At 48.4% G+C, this 20,660-nt stretch overlaps 1 protein-coding gene across 1 annotated transcript in view; it reads left to right on the top strand.

Moving 5' to 3' along the window:
* Positions 1 to 20,660, top strand: part of KAZN (kazrin, periplakin interacting protein) — a 228,187-nt gene that overhangs the window by 123,505 nt on the left and 84,022 nt on the right. Inside the window, exon 3 of the mRNA XM_058039356.1 lies at positions 9,251 to 9,431. Coding sequence (XP_057895339.1) covers positions 9,251 to 9,431 — 181 coding nt within the window. The remainder of the gene's footprint in view (positions 1 to 9,250; positions 9,432 to 20,660) is intronic.

A 20,660-nucleotide genomic window follows, 5' to 3' on the forward strand; every position in this document is an offset into this window, starting at 1 on the left:
AGTCCAAACCATTCTGATTCTATGATAAGAAAATCAGCTTTCCCCTGGCTGCCTCCTGCTCCCCCAAGCCATCATTTGAGGGCATCTCCCTGTTCCCTGGAGAAAACTTCCCCACTTTCATGAAAAGCTATTAATATAAATAATATTAATGAGCCTCACCTGCATTAGCAGAAGATAATGCTGCAAGCCTTCTCTCTGAGAGCCTGAGCTGCTGCTGGCACTGCAGCTGGTGACCAGTGCAGCCCCTCTGGGGGCACAGATTGCTGCCAGCAGCAGCTGGAGGCACCTGGGTCTGCCTGTGGCAGCTCACAGCTCATCACTTCTACCATTTTTCTATCCACCATTATTCCCCAAAGTGCAGGAAGAGATCAGGGAGCTGTGGCAGCCTGGATTCCCCCCAGCCACGTTTGGGGAGTGATGCTGCAGGCTGGGAGGTGGCTGGGAGGGAGCCTGGTTCTGCAGGGCCCTTCCCTGGGGCAAAAAAAGCAGAAAATGCAGCAGTAATGGGAACTATCTGAGATTATTTGAACTGTCAGGTATCAGAAGCAAAGTAAAATGCCCAAATGAGTTGACAGCAGCTCAATTTGATCCCTGCCATGAACTGACTTAGAGCCCAAGTTTTTCAGAGGCTGATAATCACCTCAGAATTGATTTTATACTGAGATACTTTATCACATGTATTTAGTGTGGTTTGATGGGGTTTTTTTAGAAGTAATCTATGTCAAAGTTAAACAGACTTTATTAGAAGACACATGTTCCCTGCTCTTCCCTGGCTGGGTGTTCCTTTAGGGTAAATCATGGTGGGATGAAGGAATTCCTTTGGGGTAAATCATGGTGAGAGGAAGGAACTGCTGGGTGTTCCTTTAGGGCAATCATGGTGGGATGAAGGAACTGCTGGGTGTTCCTTTTGGGGTAAATCATGGAGAGATGAAGGAACTGCTGGGTGCTCCTTTAGGGTCAGTCATGGTGGGATGAAGGAACTGCTGGGTGTTCCTTTAGATTAAATTATGGTGAGATGGAGGAATTGCTGGGTGTTCCTTTAGGGTCAGTCATGGTGGGATGAAGGAATTCCTTTGGGGTAAATCATGGTGAGAGGAAGGAACTGCTGGGTGCTCCTTTAGGGTCAGTCATGGTGGGATGAAGGAATTGCTGGGTGATCCTTTAAGGTAAATCATGGTGAGATGAAGGAATTGCTGGGTGTTCCTTTAGGGCAATCATGGTGAGATGAAGGAATTGCTGGGTGTTCCTTTTGGGGTAAATCATGGAGAGATGAAGGAACTGCTGGGTGTTCCTTTAGATTAAATTATGGTGAGATGGAGGAATTGCTGGGTGTTCCTTTAGGGTCAGTCATGGTGAGATGAAGGAATTGCTCCTGATTTAAGTGGAAAGCCTTGCTCTGTTTTATGATTGCAGGTGACCACTGGACCTTGGTCACACCCTGCTCCAGCCCAGCTGCTCCTCAGTTTCCCCATCTCTGAATGACACCTGCAGTATCCTCCTGCCTAACCCAAGAAAAAAGAACATTTGTGAATTATCTGCTGTAGGGGGATTTCTCTCACTCCTGAAAAAGTTCTGTTTTTCTCAGGGTAGCCAACCTGTGGTACAAACCCTTAAAGAAATGGACATCAGGACACTCCAAGCCCCAAATTCACAGAATCAAGGGATCCATACGGACACCTTAAAACATGACTGCAATTAAAGTAACATGTAGATGTAGAAACATAATGCCAATTTTTCAGCTGCCTTGTCAATGCTGAAGTTTTACCTGGGTGTATTTTTAGGTCTTTCACAGGTTAGTGGGGAATGTAATTACAGGTTTGTATGCAATACAGGATTAGTCCACCCTGCTGGATAAAACCAGGGAAAATGGAGGAGGGGGCAGGGAGAGGGCAAGGCTGTTTTTATTGTTCCACACTCCCAGCACATTCTTGTGAAAATACTGTGAAAGAGACTGGTCCCCAAACCAGGTGTGACCCAGGCTTGGTGCCACTGACAGAGCAAGGGAGGGTGATGGCACTTGGAGCAGAACCTGTGTTCTTTCACCTGAAGGAAAAGGGAAGGAGTAAATTAAGTTTCACTTTTGTCTGGATTGGGCTGTTTTGTCTCTGAAACTCCTGTGGGAATTTTGTGGATGCTCAAGTGCTCCCTGCCTGCTGGGTGCCAATGGGGGACAGGGTGCTGTGCACGTTAAAACCCCTCTCTGTTACAATCTGGAGTTCTCCATTCCTGAATGAAGTTTAGGATTATTTTAGAGAGCTGAGCCGCCCTTGAGGTCTTGTCTTTCAGTTACTTGACAAATATTGCAATAAAAAAATCACATTTTCTCTGATGCTATTGTATTTGTGGGATGCCCCAACAATGGAAGGAATGATGGATCTGACTCCATGTTCTCAGAAGGCTAATTTATTATTTTATGATCTATACTATATTAAAGATTACTAAACTATACTATACTAAAGAATACAGAAAGGATACTTACAGAAGGCTAAAAAGATAATAATGAAAACTTGTGACTCTTTCCAGAGTCTTAACACAGCTTGGCCCCAATTGGCCAATGAGTGAAAACAATTCGCAGAAACCCAGTGAAACAATCTCCAAACACATTCCACATGAGCACAACACAGGAGAAGCAAATGAAATAATGTTTGGTTTCCTTTTTCTCTGAGGCTTCTCAGCTTCCCAGGAGAAAAATCCTGGGTGAAGGGATTTGTCAGAAAATGTGAATGTGACATGATGCTCCAGCTGACCCTTCCCTGCCCTGTGGCCCCTGTTCCCAGTTTTGTTTCCTGGGAAGGGAGCAAAGGGAGCTGTCCTTCTCTCTTCTGCCCATGGTGTTTATTGCCACAGCTGAAACAGATGAGTACAAATATTTATTTCTGCCTCCTGCCCAAATTAGGACAGCGATTTTACCTGTAATCCACCAGGCTAAAGCAGTTGGAGCGTCATGAAAATGCAAAGGCTCTGAGTTTCCCCGTGCCTCTGCTAATGTCAAATCTTCATGGGAATTGAGTTCCCAGGACAAAGGAGCTGTCAGATGAGTGCTGATGCTCCATTAATGGCAGGGTAGGGTGACCCACCCCTGCGTGTCAGCATTGTTGCTGAGGGAAACACGGCGACAAACCCATAATCACCTTTCCTGCATCTCTCCCACCAACACCTCGTTTAAGTATATATTTGTCTGCTGATTGATCACAGGGTTTTTTTCACTGCACACATTATCCTGCTGAGTGCTTCACATTCTCACTATTCATTGGAGTTTCCACACGATGCTCATCACAGAACAGGAGGTAAATTGGGGCTGCAATGATAATTCTCCACAGAGTCCCCATCCTCATCTTCTTGGGGGATCGGCAGGACCTGATCTCCCAAACCACCCTGGCAGTTCTGAAAAAGCCCAACCACATCTTTGCTCCCTAATTTGTGCTGGGGAAGAGAAGAAGAAATGACATTTCATTCAAACTTCACCTGAATGACAGGACAAAGGGGAATGGGTTCCCACTGGCAGAGGGCAGGGTTTCACTGGATATGAGGAAGAAATTCTTAATTGTGAAGGTGGTGAGGCCCTGGCACAGAGAAGCTGTGGGTCCCTGGAAGTGTCCAAGGCCAGGTTGGACAGGGCTTGGAGCAGCCTGGTATCCAAGGAAAGCGTCCCTGTCCATGGCAGAGGTGGGATGAGATGGTTCTTAGGGTCTCTTCCAGCCCAAAGGACTCTAAATCTGCTCCTGGGTGGGGATTTCTGCAGTGGAGACCACCATACATCAAAGGCATTTTGCAGGAAATCAAAGTGATCATCACCACTGTCTCCATCTACCATGAAAGGGAGCACTTCACACATAGTTTGCAGTGCAGAACGTGTTAAAACAGCAGGGTGAACCAGAGTTAATTTTTTGTCAAGGTTTATAGATTGACTGGTGAGGTGAGAGCGGGGTCATCTTGGAGATGGCTGCAGCACATCAGCCTCGCTTGAACGTGTGAGTTTTAATGGCTTAATCCACCCTTCAGTCACAGGGACCAAGCCCAGGCTGGTGGGAGATGCACAACAGCTCATCAGCAAGGAGAAAACACCCCAAACTGGCACTGAACCCAGAAAGTTTCATGTTTAGCAGAGACCCTGAACCTCCGGGGTAATCTGTCTTGGATAAGAAAGCAGAACCCAAGAAAAGTTCAAAGTTTTGTGTCCATTGCAAAGACAGCTCATCACTGAGGCTGATACCTGCTCATGCAGAGCTGGCTGCTGACAATAAACATTTAAACACAGGCTGAGCACACCCAGATCCATGGACTGCTGTAATTCATTAAACAAATGTTGGGTTTAATAGCCCCGTGTCCAAAGCTGGTGCCATGGATGTGCTCAGCTGTGAAATATGCTGTGGAAGTCATTGCTTTGCAAAGGGCTCTAGAAATCTGCTTTCTATTAACATAAAATGGGTTTACTGCAGAAAAATCTCTGGGATCACATTTTTCTCTCAATTATCCCTTCTCAGTGGGATTCCTTGAGGTTTGTGCCGGGTAACTGAGATGTGTCTAAGCTGGGGGGTTTGGAGCTGGGGTTTGTTTTGATCCATTAAGCTTGTATCTCGCCACAGTGATGTAATTCTCCCAGTCTGAGACACTTTATAAACATTAATGGGTTTGTTTTCATGGTCCCCAGGGATGTGCAGCACAGGAAGGTCGCCAAGACCATTTTACCCTCACAGAGAGAGAGATGGGGAAATGTGGCAAGAGATAAACTGAATATTCACTCAAAATTTAAACCTGTCCATCCTTAGCTGTGTTTAATTCAGTTTTAATAACTTATAAGTTAGTAACTATAACTTAGTTATACGTTTTAATAACTTATTAGTTTTAATAACTAATAAGTTATTACAGCAGTACCTACCACATCAGCAAGGTTTGCATAAAGATGCTGCTGAGGAAGGAAAGAGTTGGTGCTCTGTATTTTATGAGTGAGAGGGGTGTAAAATGCAGTTATAAATACGCCTTTGCAGAGGGGAAAAAATAAATTAATAGATATTAACAACTGTGGAAGCCTTGATGGGAATTATTTAGTGGAGATGTGCTGGAACAGACCGGAATGTGCTTTTCCTGGGGATTGCTGCTGAAGTTTCTGCTGTTTCTGCTCTCTTGGGCTGGATTTTCTTGGTGATAAAGAGCCACAGAGATGCCTCTGGTGATATTTGGAAGGGGCCAATTGGAAGCTGGCCCTACAGCATGCCAGGGCACAACAAACCCGAGGCACAGAGCAAAAATCCCACTTTGGAGATCATTTTCCCATCACAGAGGGTCCATTTTTGAGGATGTACTGAAGGAAGCTGGTGTTACTCACAGCTCCTTCAGCTGGGAATTGTTCCTGCAAACAGAGATACATGGAGCAGATGAGAAATTAATGTAAATATACAGACAGAAGGCAATTTTTTTTGGAGGAAGTGAGGCAGAGGCAGATAAAGAGCGATCAGCAGAATTTACATAAGCCTTCCCCATCACAGAGGTCATCATTCTGCAGGATGACACATGGAAATTCATTTTTATTAAATTCTGGATGATTATTTAATTGGAAAAAGAAGGATTTAATTGAATCAAGTCAAAGGGCCCTATTAGATTACGTTCAACCTTAACACAGAAGGCTTTTCCCATTTAGTTAAACTGGTTCCTTTGCATATTGTACATATTAAACTATAAAAAGTGGTAATCTGAATAGCAAATTAAAGGGTTTGGAAGGCCTGAATGGTACTCATGTGCTTCTCAACCCTTTTTCATCTTCTAAATCTTCTCAAATTCCCTTTACTGCGCTCCTTAGGCTGTAACAAGAGCAAAGATGAGGGGTGGAACTCTCAAGCCTTCCTCTATCCCTGTTTATTCCATTTACACACTCAAGGCATGGCCTGCCTGGGTGTGATGGCACTGCCAGAGCACATTGCCCAAAACTGAGGGTGTTCTCCAGCTTTTCAAGGCTCCCCTTGCAGCACCTGAGCAGATGCTGAGTGTAGCAAGGTTGAATGAAGATTTGTGACTCACTGGCATTGACTCAGGTTTCCCTTGTGTCCTTAGGAAATATTCCCAATCTCTTCATGCCTCATCTGCATGGCCAGGGACTGCCATCCCTCTGGGACACAGACTCCTTGCAGAGCTGTCAACTTCCTGGTAAAAGCTGGAATAAAAAAACAAAATTTAAAAAAAACATCATCAAAGCAACTTTGGGAAATAATGTTTCTAATTTTGTGTATTTCATTAGCTTTTAATTTCAATTTTTTTCTTAATTCAAAACTAAAAGGAGTAAGGGATGGAGGCACAATTAATTTCCTCAAGTTTCATTTCATCCTAATTTTGAGGTTTCCAGCAAAGGCTTGGCCTTCTGACTGGGAGCTGGCACAACCCAGCTGGGTTGGGAATTTCCCATCCTTGTGCCTTTCCTCTGGCTGATATTGCTGGGACACTCTGTGCTCCTGCCAGGAGGAAGCTCAGAGAAATCAAATTCTGCTCTGAGAGACCAAAATCAATTTTAATGGATCCAGCTGTTCCCCAGGAAGGATAAGAGGAGGCATGGGAAAGGGGAGAAAAACTTCCAAGATCTCTTCAGGGGATTCCAGGAAGGCTTGAAAGTAGTAAGGAAAGTTTTTAGAGTGAGGTTTTTAACTTCCCATGAGGCCCCAGCCAAACTTTAGGACACATTTTTTAAATAACCACGTGCTAATGTAGAAATTCTCTTTGTCAGTAAATTTTAAAAATTCCAGCTCTGACAGTGCAGCAACTCAAGCAGTCTGTTATTAAAGTTAGATTGAGTAAGAAACATCATTTGGAATTTGCCTTAGCAGCTAAATGGGTTCTTGGAAGGTTCAAATCAGCTTTAACCTGATTTTTTTATGATAAAAAAAAAAAAAAAACAAACGTGCTGGTACTTTAAAGCCAAGTTCCTTTTTGCTGAAGCTTTACTTTTATTCAAGTGCAATGAGGAAGTTTTGCATATCCAGGACTGGGATTGCACACTCAGGTTATCTGGTTACATACATAATTCTCCCATTTGCAAACACACTTTGCAGCACATGCTCATGCAAATTAAGTATGAAACTGGGCATTTATCTTGATTAGAATTCAGTTGCTTTATAGACTTGCAGAACTTTATCTCACTCAGGGATGGCTGTAGAGATGATGGAGAAAGAATTTCAAAAATTGCATTTATTCTCCTTGTGGGTTGTTTGCTGGCCCTCTGGGGATTCATTAAGGCAAACAGACCTTTCCACTGACATTCTGAGTGCCCTGCTCCAGCACCCAGCTTGGGCTGCAGACACTGCTGGAAACTCTCTGCCAGAAATAACTGTCCCTTGCAAAAGCCACCATTTCATGGAGTAAATGCTAAATTTTCTCTGGTTTACAATATCCAGATGGATTGATCCAGGTGGATGTAAGGACTGGATGCCACTTGGCCAGGACTCATTCCTTTTGACTCTTGGAGAGCTGGTTGTACCCAGCATCCAGATCAGACCTGAGGGTCTGGGGGATCCTGACTGCTCTTGTTGATGTTTCTCAGCAGACTGAAAAAGCAGATTTTCCCCATTTCTGTCCCCAGAAGCTGCCTGGGGACTCTGCACAGCAGAAAGCTCCTGCAGAGCCCCATCCCTCAGTCCCTGGCTGTGTGGGGTGGTGGGATGCTCCTGCTTTTCCTCAGGTCCAGCCTCTCCTGGAGCCATCCCTGCAGCTCTCAGGAGCAGGAGCCTTTTTTATCCTTTTTACTGCATTTTGGATCAGGGCTCTGCAGTGCCAGTGCTGCACAAGGACACCCTGAAGTTCAAAGAACTGCCCCAAATTCTCAGTTCAGCCAAAAGCCTGCATTTAGGCAAATATCAGAGGCTTCAGCAAATTATGCTGGGCTTTACTCACAGATCATGATTTTCTCTGGCTTCCCCCTAACAAGAGTCCAGGCTCAGCATCCTGGCTCCTTCCTGTGCTTCCCACACCACTCCTGTTCCTGTGAGCCTCCCACCCCACTGCCATGGGGGCTCCTGCCCAGCTCCTAAACCCATTTGTGAACTTTTCCAGGTACGGGTGGCTCAGGTGACAACTCCCAGCACGGCTGCCTGCAGATTTTGGGATGCAGGGATGGAGTGGGGGGGTACAGCCACATGGACCATGGTCTCCAAAGCATCCCCGTCCATGGGGCTTGGTGTGGTGGAAGGTGTTGGAATGAGACAATCTTTAAGGTCTTTTCCAACATAAATCACTCCGATTCTACAATTTCACTTCAGTGAGGATGAAGCCATCTGCAGGGCTGCCAGGGGCAGGGTGGCAGCTCTGCAGGCTTGCTGCAGCCCTGGCAAACACACAAGAGGATCCCTCTGAGGGATGGATAAGGCACAGGGAAACATCCGCGCTCCCTCTAGCAGTCGCCAGCGAATGGATGATACCAATAATTCTCGATTTTTCACCCTGGGTTCGTGCCACGTGAACCGCCACTGTCAGAGCTCCTGCACTAGCACTGCTGCAGTGCTGACAGCGCTCAGGTCCCTCTTTCCCCCCGCCCCAAAATCCTTGCAGGGCGATTTTTGAACCCGTTTCCCTCCACCTGCTGCAATAGCTGCCGGGCACGGGGGGTGAACCCGAGCTCAGCCAGCAGAGCGGTTCTCCCCCGGTGCCATTGTGAGCTCCCGGCGGGCACTGCCGCATCCCCCGGCACCCCCGAACCCGCCGGGGCTGCGGGGGGGTCTCGCCCCCGGTCCCGCAGGCTCCCCCCGCTCCTCACGGGAGGGACCCGCCCGCCGCAGCCGCGCTCCCGCCGCGATGCCCTCGGCCGAGCTGCCGCCGCCCCGGCCCTGCCCCGGCTGCCGGGGGGGCAACAGGTAGGGGGTACCGGCACCCCCCGCACAGCCCTTGTGTTTCCCTTGTGCCCCCTCCGCATTTCCCCTCACAGAGCCCCTCTCCCCTTTGCGCTCCCCTTCCTTTGTCCCCCTTCGCAAAGCCCCCTCCCTTTGCACCCCCTCGCACAGATCCCTCTCCCCTTCCCCTCTGGGATCCCCCTCCCCCGGCACGGAGCCCCCTCCCCTTTGTCCCCCCGGCCGAGCCCCCCTCGCACCCTCCCAGCCCCCTCCCCTGGCGCCGCCCCCTGGCGCCGCCCACTCCCCTCTCGCTGCTCCCCTCCAGCCGCCCCTGCCCCCTGCCCAGCCCAGCCCCGCACAGCCCCTGCCCGCCCCCCGCCGCTCCCTCTCTCACCTCTCTCTCTCTCTCTCTCTCTCCTCCTCTTCTTCCTCCCTCCCCCCAGGCCAAAATCCTGCACATGATGGACGACAACAAGCAGCTGGCGCTGCGCATCGACGGGGCGCTGCAGGCGGCGGGCCAGGAGGTGACGGCGCTGCGCGCCGAGCTGGCGGCCACCGGCCGGCGCCTGGCCGAGCTGGGCAGCAGCGACCCGGCCATGGAGCACGGCCCGCACGGCGCTCAAGGTGGGTCCCGCCGCGGGCAGGGGGCGAGGGGGCTGCGGGCAGCCACGGGGGGACCCTCCCGGCCGCCGCCTCCGCTCGCTGTTATTGTCCATTGTTTATTTTTGGGGGTGCCCGGCGCGTCCCGTTGCGGGTTCGGAGCGGGGTCCGTCCCTGCCGCGCTGGGCTCCGGCAGCCCCGGCATGAGGAGGGACCCCCGCCCCAAATGCTCGCAGCCCCCCGCATCCTCCGCCAGCATCGCCGCCCCCTCTGTTCCCATCCCCTCGCCGCACCCCGCCCCGAGGTTCCCCCCGGCCGGCTCTCCCCGGTAATCCCGCGCCCTCAGCCGGTTTCGTAATTCGGTAGGAAAGCAGCCATGTTACCGCCGCGATCCGCGATCCACGATCCGCGCTCCGGCCCCGGGGCTTGGACTGGCCCGGGGCTCGGACCGGCCCGGGGCTCGGACCGGCTTCGAGCTGGAACCGGGCTGCGGGGCTCGAACCGGCCCGGGGCTCGGTCCGCCCATGGAGCCCACCCCGAGCCCCGGCACCCCCAGCACGGCTGGGGGCAGGCTCGGACACCCCCTGTGCCAGGCACACCCCCCGTGCCCCCCGCATCCCTGCAAAGTTGTCTCCGGAAAGCGGGGTGCAGGGGGAGCGGGAAGAGACTTTGTGTGGTGCTTAAGGAACTGAGCCCGAATCGCTCCTGTAGTACTCGTGGTGTTCTCGCCAGGCTGAAATTCAGTTTCCTGTTAATCAGAGTGTGTTGCCATCGCTGATACGTTTTTATTTGAATGCTTTTGTGTTTTAAGGTTTAAATTTCCCCAATAATTACAGGCTTGCATGACAGTTTACCCCGAGCAGCCTTGATGTCAGAACAAAAATAGTGCGAGCCCTCCCCTTTCCCGATAACTGAATTTACACCTGTGTGATAAAAACGTCAGTAGCTGTTATTTACTCGTTACTTATTTACTGTATCCCTTGGTAGGGTGGTTCGGCGCTATTTTAAATAACAGTTGCGTTTTGGTGAAGCTCTTTAAGGCTAGCATAGCATTTGGCGGGGCATAGCTGCTGCCGGCAGGATGTAATCATGGAATTACAGAATCATAGAACACTTTGGGTTGTAAAGGATCATAAAGATCATCTTGTTTCAATCCCCCTGCCATGGCTGGAACTGATTGGATTGCGTTGCCGGTGTGTTGTCGTTGGTGGCAAACTGATTTAGAGGGATTCATTAGTGGTTTTATTCCATCCAGCTTGTGTTTCACTGTTTTGGTAGTGGGGGTGTGGGGTGTGAATTCCACTCACCCAGCTGAGTTTCCCGGTGGCTGTGGGGATGTAGGAAGTGAAGTTACCTGTGTGGCCAGGGATTTTCTGAAATGCTGTGCAGAGGCTGGGATAATCTCAGCCACCCTCTGCCGTTCACCACAGCCAGGCTACTGAGGGCTCTTTTGCTTTTATAAAAATCTGCTGAAAGGGCAGAAGGAGATGATGCCAGCCTCCATCCTCCCCTGCGGAGCTGGGGCATCAGGAATGCAGATGGTGACACGATGTACAGGGCATGCATGTGGAAATGCAGGCTTGCAGCCAGGAAAGCAGGTAAAGCCCTTCAGCTGCTCGTGCTCACGCTGATTTCTGTGTGTGTTCAGTGTTTGCTTTCGTTTCCTCTCCAGGACACTTCTGGGGGGATTCACGTTTCTGCAGCGAGTCCTGGCAGGGGACAGGGGGGTGTGTTCTCTGAGGTTAGGGCTCTTTTTGTTTTCCTCAGAGGTTTTCTAATCTGTTGAGTGATGAAAAAAACCTCCTCTTTGTGTTCCTTTACTATCAGCGTGCTGGAAAACAGTTGGTGCCCTGTAAAGGTGCCAAAGAAATGTGCTCAGTTCCCCAAAGCCTGCGTGTTTGTGCTTATAACTCTGATTACACCTGCTTTGGAGCTGTGGGGTCCTTGTGATGGGGAGAGGGGGAAGAGTGGCCCTGGAGGAGCTGGATGTGACAGTGGCACCTGCAGCTGGAGCTGCTGGAGGGTTTGCTCCATCTTCCCCCTGTTTAAGCTGAGAAATTTGGCTCGGCACGCTGATGACTCGGAGTGAGGAGAAAGGACGCTGCCACAGCAAGGTGTGACTCCGTGGCCTCGTGGCTGTCAATGAGTCTTTGTCTTTCCCCATGAATTTAATAAGCTGTTATTAACTCTGTGATGTATCCAGCCCTGTGCCACTGGTGTTGTAACAGAAGTCAATCAGTTCAGTGGGAAATTGTATCTAAAGTGTGTTTTGTCTGTCATGCTTAGGGAGGAAAAGGGGGAGAGTACTTGATCTCTGCAAAACCCACCGAGGAGATTCACTCTGCTTTGTGTTTCCTCCCTAAGTTTGGTACTATTGTTTATATGCTGCCATAAATGCTCTCCTACATCACTCTGTGTTTGTGTAGACAGGCCCAAGATATCTATAGTGAGCCATATGCTTTTCCTCAAGGATTCTGAGACGACGTTCAGAAGGATGGGGTGAAAACAAGAATCTCTGAATAGCTCTGCTGTTGTGTGTCTCCTAAGTAGGAGGGCTGCCAAGCTGTTTGATTTATGCAAATGCATTAAAGGCAGGCAGGAGGATGGGGAATAGGGTGGCAGGAGGATGGGGAATAGGGTGGCAGCCTGCAAGTGCAGATTTGGGGTGTGCTGGTGGTGCTCAGTGGCAGGGGGGTGTGTGCTGGGTTCTGCTTTGGTCCAGGAGGAAAAGCCTGTGGTGGAATCATCAGGTCCCTTTGCTTGTAGAGTCCCAGAATGGTTTGGCCTGGAAGAGACTTTAAAGATCATCCAGTTCCAACCCTCTGCCACAGGCAGGGACATCTTCCACCATCCCAGGGTGCTCCAGTCCCCATCCAGCCTGGCCTTGGACACTTCCTGGGGTCATGGGGCAGCCACAGCTTCTCTGGGCACCCTGACAGGGGAGAATTCCTTCTGTGTGGTGGGCAGAGCTCACGATCTCAGTGCTGCAGGCAGCTGCTCCAGGTCAGTCCCAAGCTGTATGGAAGGAGGTGAATGTGTGTCTCTGTGCCACGCTCAGTCAGTAATTAATACTGAGTATGTCAGATGTGTTATTTGTGTAATTATGGTGCAGCTTGAGACAGCTGGGGGTAATAACTCTGCCCCTTTTGTGCACTCTGAGACTTTTTTCCTGCTACAATGGGCTGCTTTTACCGTGGCAAGGTAAGTTTTGAGGGCCTCTTTTCTGTAATTTTAATCAAAACTGAAAGAATTCTGCAAAGAGGGGGAGCAGGACGGTGGGTGTGTGTAGGTAGGCAGGAATGGAACTTGTCCATTGTTACAGTCCTTAGCCTGAGTGTTAATCATTCAAACCTCTCAGCCCTGACAATCTCCTTTAACCAGTGAGTGAGCTGGGAGAAGTATTTTGGCTGCAGCCTCTGTCTAAACTTGGATGCAGATCAGGATGGAAATCAATACTTCGTGTCCCCAGCTTTTAGCACAGCAATTACAGGCAGCACTGGTAACATCTCTGCAGCTGTGTGTCAGCACCTCGTGTTGGAATCCCTGCTTGAATTTGTACTGCTTGAGTTGATTGTGAGCAGAGATGTGCCCAGGGATGCTGGTAATGAGAGAGGGGATGCAGCAGAGCATTGTGGAGGGTCCATGCTGAGCTGGGAGCCCTGTCCATGCTGCTGCACCTCTGGGCTTTTGGCTTCAGAACCTACAGAATCACAGGGTTGGAGGAGACCTTCAAGATGATCGAGTCCAACCCATTCCCAACCCCTCAACTAAACCCTGGCACCCAGTGCCACATCCAGGGATGGTGACTTCACCACCTCCCTGGTTCCTGGAAATTCCCCAAATTCCCCCAAATTCACAGAATTCCTCCAAATTCTCAGAATCACCAGGTTGGAAGAGATCTTCAAGACCACTGAGTCCAACCCAGCCCCAACACCTCAACTCAACCCTGGCACCCAGTGTGCCACATCCAGGCTTTGTTTTGATGGTGACTCCACCACCTCCCTGGGCAGCCATTCCAGAACTTTATCACCTTTCTGTAAAAAACTTTTTCTTAATATCCAACCTATAAATTCACCTGTATTTTCAGCAGTTTGGTTTAGAGCAGTATCCGTGTGGAAAGCTGAAGTCTGGTGATGCCTTGCCATGCTGCATCAGGTGTTTGGTCCATTCAGCCTTGTGTTTTTGCTTTAGTCTCCTTCCCACATTAAATGGAAAACACCTTAATTAATTAATGTTGGTAAAGTGCTTGAAGATGTAACACGCAATCAATGGCTGAGTGTTGTTAATAACACCTCACTCAGCGTTTGGTTTATCTCATTGCTGATTTCAGACCATGCTGGCACACTGTGATCTCTGTCTCCTGGCCTGTGGTGGTGAGGATTGGTGGGGTTTGCCATGGATGCTGCCAAAATCCAGCTGGGGCTGGGGCAGGAGCTGCACCCTGCTCCTGCAATAAATAGAGTTGCTCTTTGCTGTGCTGGGATCTCAGCACGTGCAGCATAAGAAAGATCTCAGTTGTATCTTGGGATGTGGAGATGCCAAGGGGCTAGAAGGACCTTTCTGCTCATGACAGCCTAAAATAGAGTTTTTTTCTTTTTCTCCTTGATCTCAGTATCCTTTCATAGCTACAATACAAGGACTTTGACTTTTGCCCGGGAGGCAATCAGTTACCTCTGTGCTGTTGCTATTTTGTGAGTAATCATCTCTGGCTGTTGAAAATGTACCATTTTCATCTCTTCAGAAATCTTCCCTGCTATTTGTTCTTCCAGAGCTGGAGAGCTGATACTGTAAAGAAGCCTGAGGAATTTGGATGCTGCTGCCCAGTTGGGCATTGGGAGCATTTTTGTACCATGCTTATCAGCAGATCAAGGTCTTGCTGTACTATTACTCTTTCTAATAATTTCCTACTTTGTTTCCCTTTGTCCTGCGTAGTTCAGGGAGCAACTTGTTTCATGCTCTAAAACAATTGCTTGTTCTGGGAAATAAATCTGTGCTTAGCAGTGTTCCCATGGCTGCTTTGGACACAGGGAGCTGCCTGCTGATAACACACCAGGTCCTTGCTGTATCTTAGGCTTTGAAGATGTTCATTTAAGTATCTTTTTTGCAGCTTTCCTATTCAAAAGCCTCATCTGGCATGGTTAACATAATATTTAGATTCTCATTGCTTTAGGCTTTGTCCAGGAGAGTTAAAATGAAGCTTCTAAGGATGAGTAAGCTCAAATTAACTGAAGTTGAAGGAGGACTTAATCCAGGGCTTTTGACTCACCAGTTTGAAATATAACCATGAAAATGGTGTTAGATTTGCAGGTGGGCAGAGGGACATAGGAATAAGTCTCAGTCTTAAATTGGGGAGGATTAGATATGATTTTGTTGGTTGTGTTCAGGCACTCAGATATTCACTGGTGGGGCTGGGTGTCATCCAAGAGGACAGTCTGTCCTCTTGTTACTTATTCTTTTTCCTCCACAGATAAATCAGTGGACTTGGTGTTCTCTGTCCCTGGGGCTGAATATGGAATTCTCTGAGATGCCAAAAGAGGCTTTGCAGCCTTGAGCAGGAGCTCCTGGCCCAGCCTTGGGGTGCAAACACCTTTCCTTGAGTGGTGCCTTCTCCTCTCTGTGCTTCAGGTACCTCACTGTACGCCAGGCAATGAGCACTAGCATGATGCAGAGCAAAACTTCAGCCTCCACCTTGTTAAAATTCAATCCTCAGGATTTCTCATGCCAGCAAAGCGTGAGATCAGTGCTCTGACACAGCATCTGCAGAACTCTGTGCTCATAACACAGGGCAGCAGCTACACAGAAAACCCCAGGGAATCAGTCACATTTTTCAGTCTGCACCCTCACCCTTGGGATGCTGAAGGCTCAGGGGGTTGCTTCTTGTTGCTTTGCAATCCCTTCCTGGTTTTCATTTCTGTGCTGTTTTACTTGAGCCTTTTTGGGGGATGTTTTTGGATATTGAGATGAATTTTGTGGCACCTCCAGCTTGATTATTTTGGTGTTTGGAAAATGTGTCCTGTGGTAGCAGGAGGTGGGATGGGTTTAGCTTTTTTTAAAGGAAAAAGAAGCAGTCCCAGCAGAATATGGAAGTGGAATAAATGCTTTTGAAAGCTTTGAAGCCTTTTCTGTAGTCAGTTTGTCTGCAGGATGGGTTGAGATTTTTTTAAGGAAAAAGAAGCAGTCCCACCAGAATATGGAAATGGAATAAATGCTTTTGAAAGCTTTGAAGCATTTTCTGTAGCCAGTTTGCAGGAGTTGCAAAGGTGAAGAAAATCTCTTCCTGAGGTTTTCCTTCTGCACCCAATGGTAATTGGAGGTTTGGGGATGTCATGGTGAGGGTCTCCAGAGCAAAAGGCTAAGGTTGAATGTTGGGAATGGGTTGAGATCTGAGGGGAGCTGAGGTAGCAGAGGCTCTCCAGGAGGAAAATCCATCCCTGCAGAACAGCTTTGCAGTGCTATTGGCCATGATTGAGCGTGACACTGGCTCCCAGGGGTATCCTATCCCCCTCAGCCCAGCTCTAGCTTCCATAATCTGATAAATTACTGATTCCCTAATCTTGTTAGTGCTCTCCTTGCCCAGATCCCTGCAAGGAGCTCTGGGATGGGGACAGAGCTGCCCACAGGTGATTCTGGCTGCTGTTTCCCACCCAGACTCAGTGTGGGTGGCTTTTGGGGTCAGGTTTCTGGTTTTCAACTGGGCTTGATAAAGTGATGTGTCTGTGTCTGAAAATTGCTGAACTGCAAAGCCCTCTCTGCCTTGGAGTGCAGGAGAGGAGCTGCTGCAGCAGAGAAATGTTTTTGCACAGAGCAATTAGTGAGAAATGGGTTTTTGTCAGGAGGATTTCTGACACTTGCTTGGTGGGAGAGCTGCAGTGGGCAGGGCTGGGTTTGCACAGAGAAATGGGAAAAGCTCTTTTGCTGTTGCTTCTCAGATATGTGGTCAGGCACAGATTTTAAGTATATGAGGCTGGAATTTGCTTTCAGATCACTTGGACAGTGGGAAAGGAGCAGAAGTGCCTACAGAAAGCTGAAGGGGAGTGTGGTGGGATCCTGGATCTCCTGTGGGCTGAAACTCAGCAGTTTTGGGGAGGATCAGCCTTATCATTGAAGAAGGAAGAGGGACTGAGTGATGCTCTGCTATCATGTGGTCCAGCTCTGCGCTTATCTTGTCTTGGAGAATCATCCTCATCCCTTGCTGCCTCTGCAAATGTTTTTTCTGGAAGGAGCATGTCTTCTGAGGGCATCCATAAATCCATTTCTCATCATTTTTGGTCCTTACAGAGTCATTCTGGCTCACGTCTTTTCATGCCACTTCTTCCTCTCAATTAAGATTTCACAGATTTTAGAGGCTGTATTGGGAACTGAGCCTTTGGGTTTATCTGACAGGGAGCTGATATGTCACAGCCTTTCCTGCTGCTGTCCTGTGCCATCTCCTCTTTGTTGTCTCACTTTGCTGGGTGGCACCTGGGGGAGAATCCCAAACCTTTCCATCACCACCTTTTTCATAGAAAGTGTGTCCTCCCTCAGTGGGGAGTTAAATTAGAAAGCAGCATCTATTGGAGGTGGGGAAATTGTTGTTTGGTGTGAATTTGTGGGATGTAAAGAGAATAAGGGAGTACAATGATGGTCTGATGCCTATCTGCAGGTTTTGCTCTCTTTTTTGCAGCAGCAATGAAACCATGAGAGCTGACATGGCTGGGAAATGGATTTTGCAGGAAAGGTGAAACAGAGCTTGTTCCTCTGCTCCAGCAGATTGAGGCCATTGCCTGTGTTTGAAACTGAGAACCTGAAACTTGAACCTTTTGAGTTTCCTTTGCCTTTTAATTCTTATCAAATCATGCTGTTTGCAGAAGTGGACTCTCATTGCTGTTTAATTTCAGCCAGAACATGAACTTGCTGACTGCTCCCTCAGTCCCTGGACAGCTGGGGAGTTTTCCAGTGGTGAGGGAGAGAGCACATGATGGAGATGATGGAGGATGAAGGCTGGCAGAGCATCCACACTGCTCCAGCCTGTTGCTTTTAACTAAACTGTGCACATCCTCCTTGGAAATCCACTGGGAAAAGCAGCACAGGATCCCTGCTGGTCATCATCAGCTCAGTGGGGACCCAGAGCTGGGACTGGGCAGCAGCCATGCCATGGCCAATCCCCCAAAATCAGCTTCCTTGCTTTCTTTTAACAGCAGAATATCCCAAAATGCTTAGCTTTGGCCTTGTCTGCTTTTTCAGGCGTGCACAAGAGTATCTCATAAACTTAAAGGCTGAGTTAAAAGCTATTTGTAAGATTCTGCTTTTTGGTTTGAGTGGTTTCTGCCCTCCCATCATAAAATGGTATTTTTTTTTCAGGGTATTTCCAAGTGTTGTAAGATACAGTTGTGGGTCGAAATTTGCTGCAGGCACACAAGCACAGGAAGTGTTTGCCTGTTTTCCAGGGAGATTTGCTCTATTAGGGGTGGAAAGCAAAGCAAATTGATTTGAGGAATAGATTTGAGGAACTTTTGATGCTAAAGATTTAGATAGTCTAGACATTCCCTTAATCTGCAGAAGGGGAACAGTAACACGTTAGAAGAAAGCTGGAGGTCTGCTCTTTTAGGTTTAGGTTTTAGTGGACCATACTGAGATTTTCAGTAGGAAAATCTCCAAGTGCAGGTGCCCTGTGATGTGGGAGGCAGGAGGGCACAGCAGTGATGCTGGAGGAGACCTTGAGGGATCTGTTCCCATCCTGGAGCCCTGTCCTTCTCCTCAGCAAGGGTGTGAGGATGAGCAGAGCCCGGTTCAGAGTTTCTTGTTGGGCTTTTGATTCTCCCTTGGAGCTGAACAAAGTCTTTGTGTGATTTGCTATAACAGCAGCACATTGAGAAAACAGATTCTGGATGGTAAAATATTCTCTCTCTCTCTCTCTGTGTTCATCATTGTTTGTTCTAGCCTTAAATGCACCCAATTATTTGCTTTTATGTTCATCAATTATTGCATTATCTGCTCCAGCAGAACCTGTTGTTTTATCCACCACAGATTCTTAACATTAATTCCTTGACCTTTTATATCCCCTCTAGTATATCCAGAGCTGCTAAATGGCTTTGCCCAAATCTGGTTTTTTTTCCCTGCTGAAGTGATGGCTCAGGCAGGAGCAGAGGAACGATTTCAGGTGTGCTCCCCACCACATTTGCATTGTGTAATTGAATCTGCAAAGATCCTTTTTGTCATCCTTGGGAAGGGAGCTTGTTTTAAAGCCACACAGGGTTCGCTCAAATGAGCTTCAGTTTCCTGCATGATCTCGTTTCGTGGTCAAGAGAGGTCCAGAACTGACAGCTCAGGGTGAAAGGGCTGATTAATGGGGTTCTTAAATTTCCATGAAAAGCAGAGGGAGGTGGTGAGGCCAAAGCTGTGCAGCTCCTGTGAGGAGAGCTTTGAAAAAACCTCATAGTGAAACCACAGAAAGGCCACATATTTAGTGAAAAAGCTGTATTTAACATCAAAAACTTCTGGTTTGGGGTAGCACATTGCAATATAAGCAGAAACTTTGTGAGATTTATTAACTAGAAAGTGGCCAGGCAGTTGTGTTGGCTTCAGGATGGATTCCTGCAGTGCTGCTGTGCATGGATCTTTGGGTGGGTGAGGCAGAACTGGGAACAGAGGAGCTGGGTGGATTGTCACCACAAGGGTCCCCTTGTGGGATGTCCCCAGCCCTGTCTGCCCCGTTCAGGAGCTGCTGAGTGCATCAGAGGGAGGCACCAGGGTGAGCAGGGCGTGCTGGAACAGGGCTGAGGAGCTGCCACCCTGCCCTGCTCGCCCATGTTCTCATGCCCTTGTCATTGCCCGGCTTGGCTCCAGCTCTGGGACTCACTCACGCTCCCAGAAGTGCTCACAAGTTGTTTGAGCCCTGCTGGAGCTGTGGAAGGTCTGCAGTGCCCCCAGGCAGCTGCCACAGGTGCTCCAAGGGTGGCACCGACAACAATCTGCTGTTCCTTTTCCGAGGAAGCACTTTGCATTTTGCCACCTTTGCAGAGGTCCTTTTTATGTGCCTCTCCTCCTTGGACATGCATAATTTCCAGGGGATTTGGGTAAATGATGTAATTTAACACATCTCCTGTGCCCTGCTTATCGCTGTCATTCCTGAGTGCACTCATTAGGGAGCAGTTTGATTTTGGGTGTAATTCCTCTGACAGGCACATTTACTGAACATCTTTGATTCAGCATTTCACGTGTGGCAGGATTAATGGAAAGCACTTTACTAAAGAGGTTTGAATACCTTGTAGGTTCCTTGAAGATTTTTTTTTTTCACCATTTAAATGGAGCTGAATTATCTTGGGCTGGGTTTTTTTATGCTGTTGTGGTTTGTGGACTGAAGTGTTTCCTCTGCTGGGGTGACTGTAGGTCCTGGAAAGAGGATGCAGAATCTGGATGTATGATTACAATTATATTTGTTTTATTTTGGTTGGGGAAACATGAATAAAAAAGCCTTGAGAGCTCTACCTGTTAATTAGTATGACAATGCCGTGGTAAGGACCACTTTGCAGGATTAAAACCCCATTTTCAGATAAGCATTAACTGTGCTTGCTGGCAGATGAACAATGCAGATAATGCCCAGGAGCAGGGCTGGCTGGGCTGTCAGTGACAGCCTGTCCATACTGGGATGGCAGCACAGGTCCCTTTGACCTCATCACCGTGTTCAGTCAAACCTGGCTCTGCACAGACATTTCCCAGTGGATTGGAATATTGTGCAGGGAGAAATCAAGTCAATCCTTCATGGTGAGACCCTTTAAGGGTAGCCTTGGGAGCAGTAAAAGCAGTGTTTACACCCTTGAGATGTAAATTTGCAGGGCTGTGCCTATTTTAGAGCCCTTATCAACCTCCTGATACACCTTGTTCTTAGACGTGTGGGACTTGGTGCTGCTGCCAAGGTTTCTCTGATTCTGAAGGCTTGTTTCCACCCTTTGGTACCACCTTTACACCAGGAGGTGGCTCAGGGTTAGGATTAAGAGAATTTGGTATGAGGAACGAGATTTTTGCTGCAGTGGATCCTGTCCCTTGTCAAGACACAAATTTGGCTTTGGCTTTTGGGTTGGGGTTCCTGCTGCAAGAACCTGCCCAGAGTCACCTCAGCTGGGCTCTGGAAGTCACCCAGATGCTTTCAAAGCTGCTGGTGTTGGATCCTCCAGGTGTATCAACCTCCTGATACACCTTGTTCTTAGACATGTGGGACTTGGTGCTGCTGCCAAGGTTTCTATAATTCTGAAGAGTTATTTCCACCCTTTGGTA

Source organism: Melospiza georgiana, chromosome 22 (genome assembly GCF_028018845.1).
Source record: "Melospiza georgiana isolate bMelGeo1 chromosome 22, bMelGeo1.pri, whole genome shotgun sequence".
Taxonomy (NCBI): Eukaryota; Metazoa; Chordata; class Aves; order Passeriformes; family Passerellidae; genus Melospiza; species Melospiza georgiana.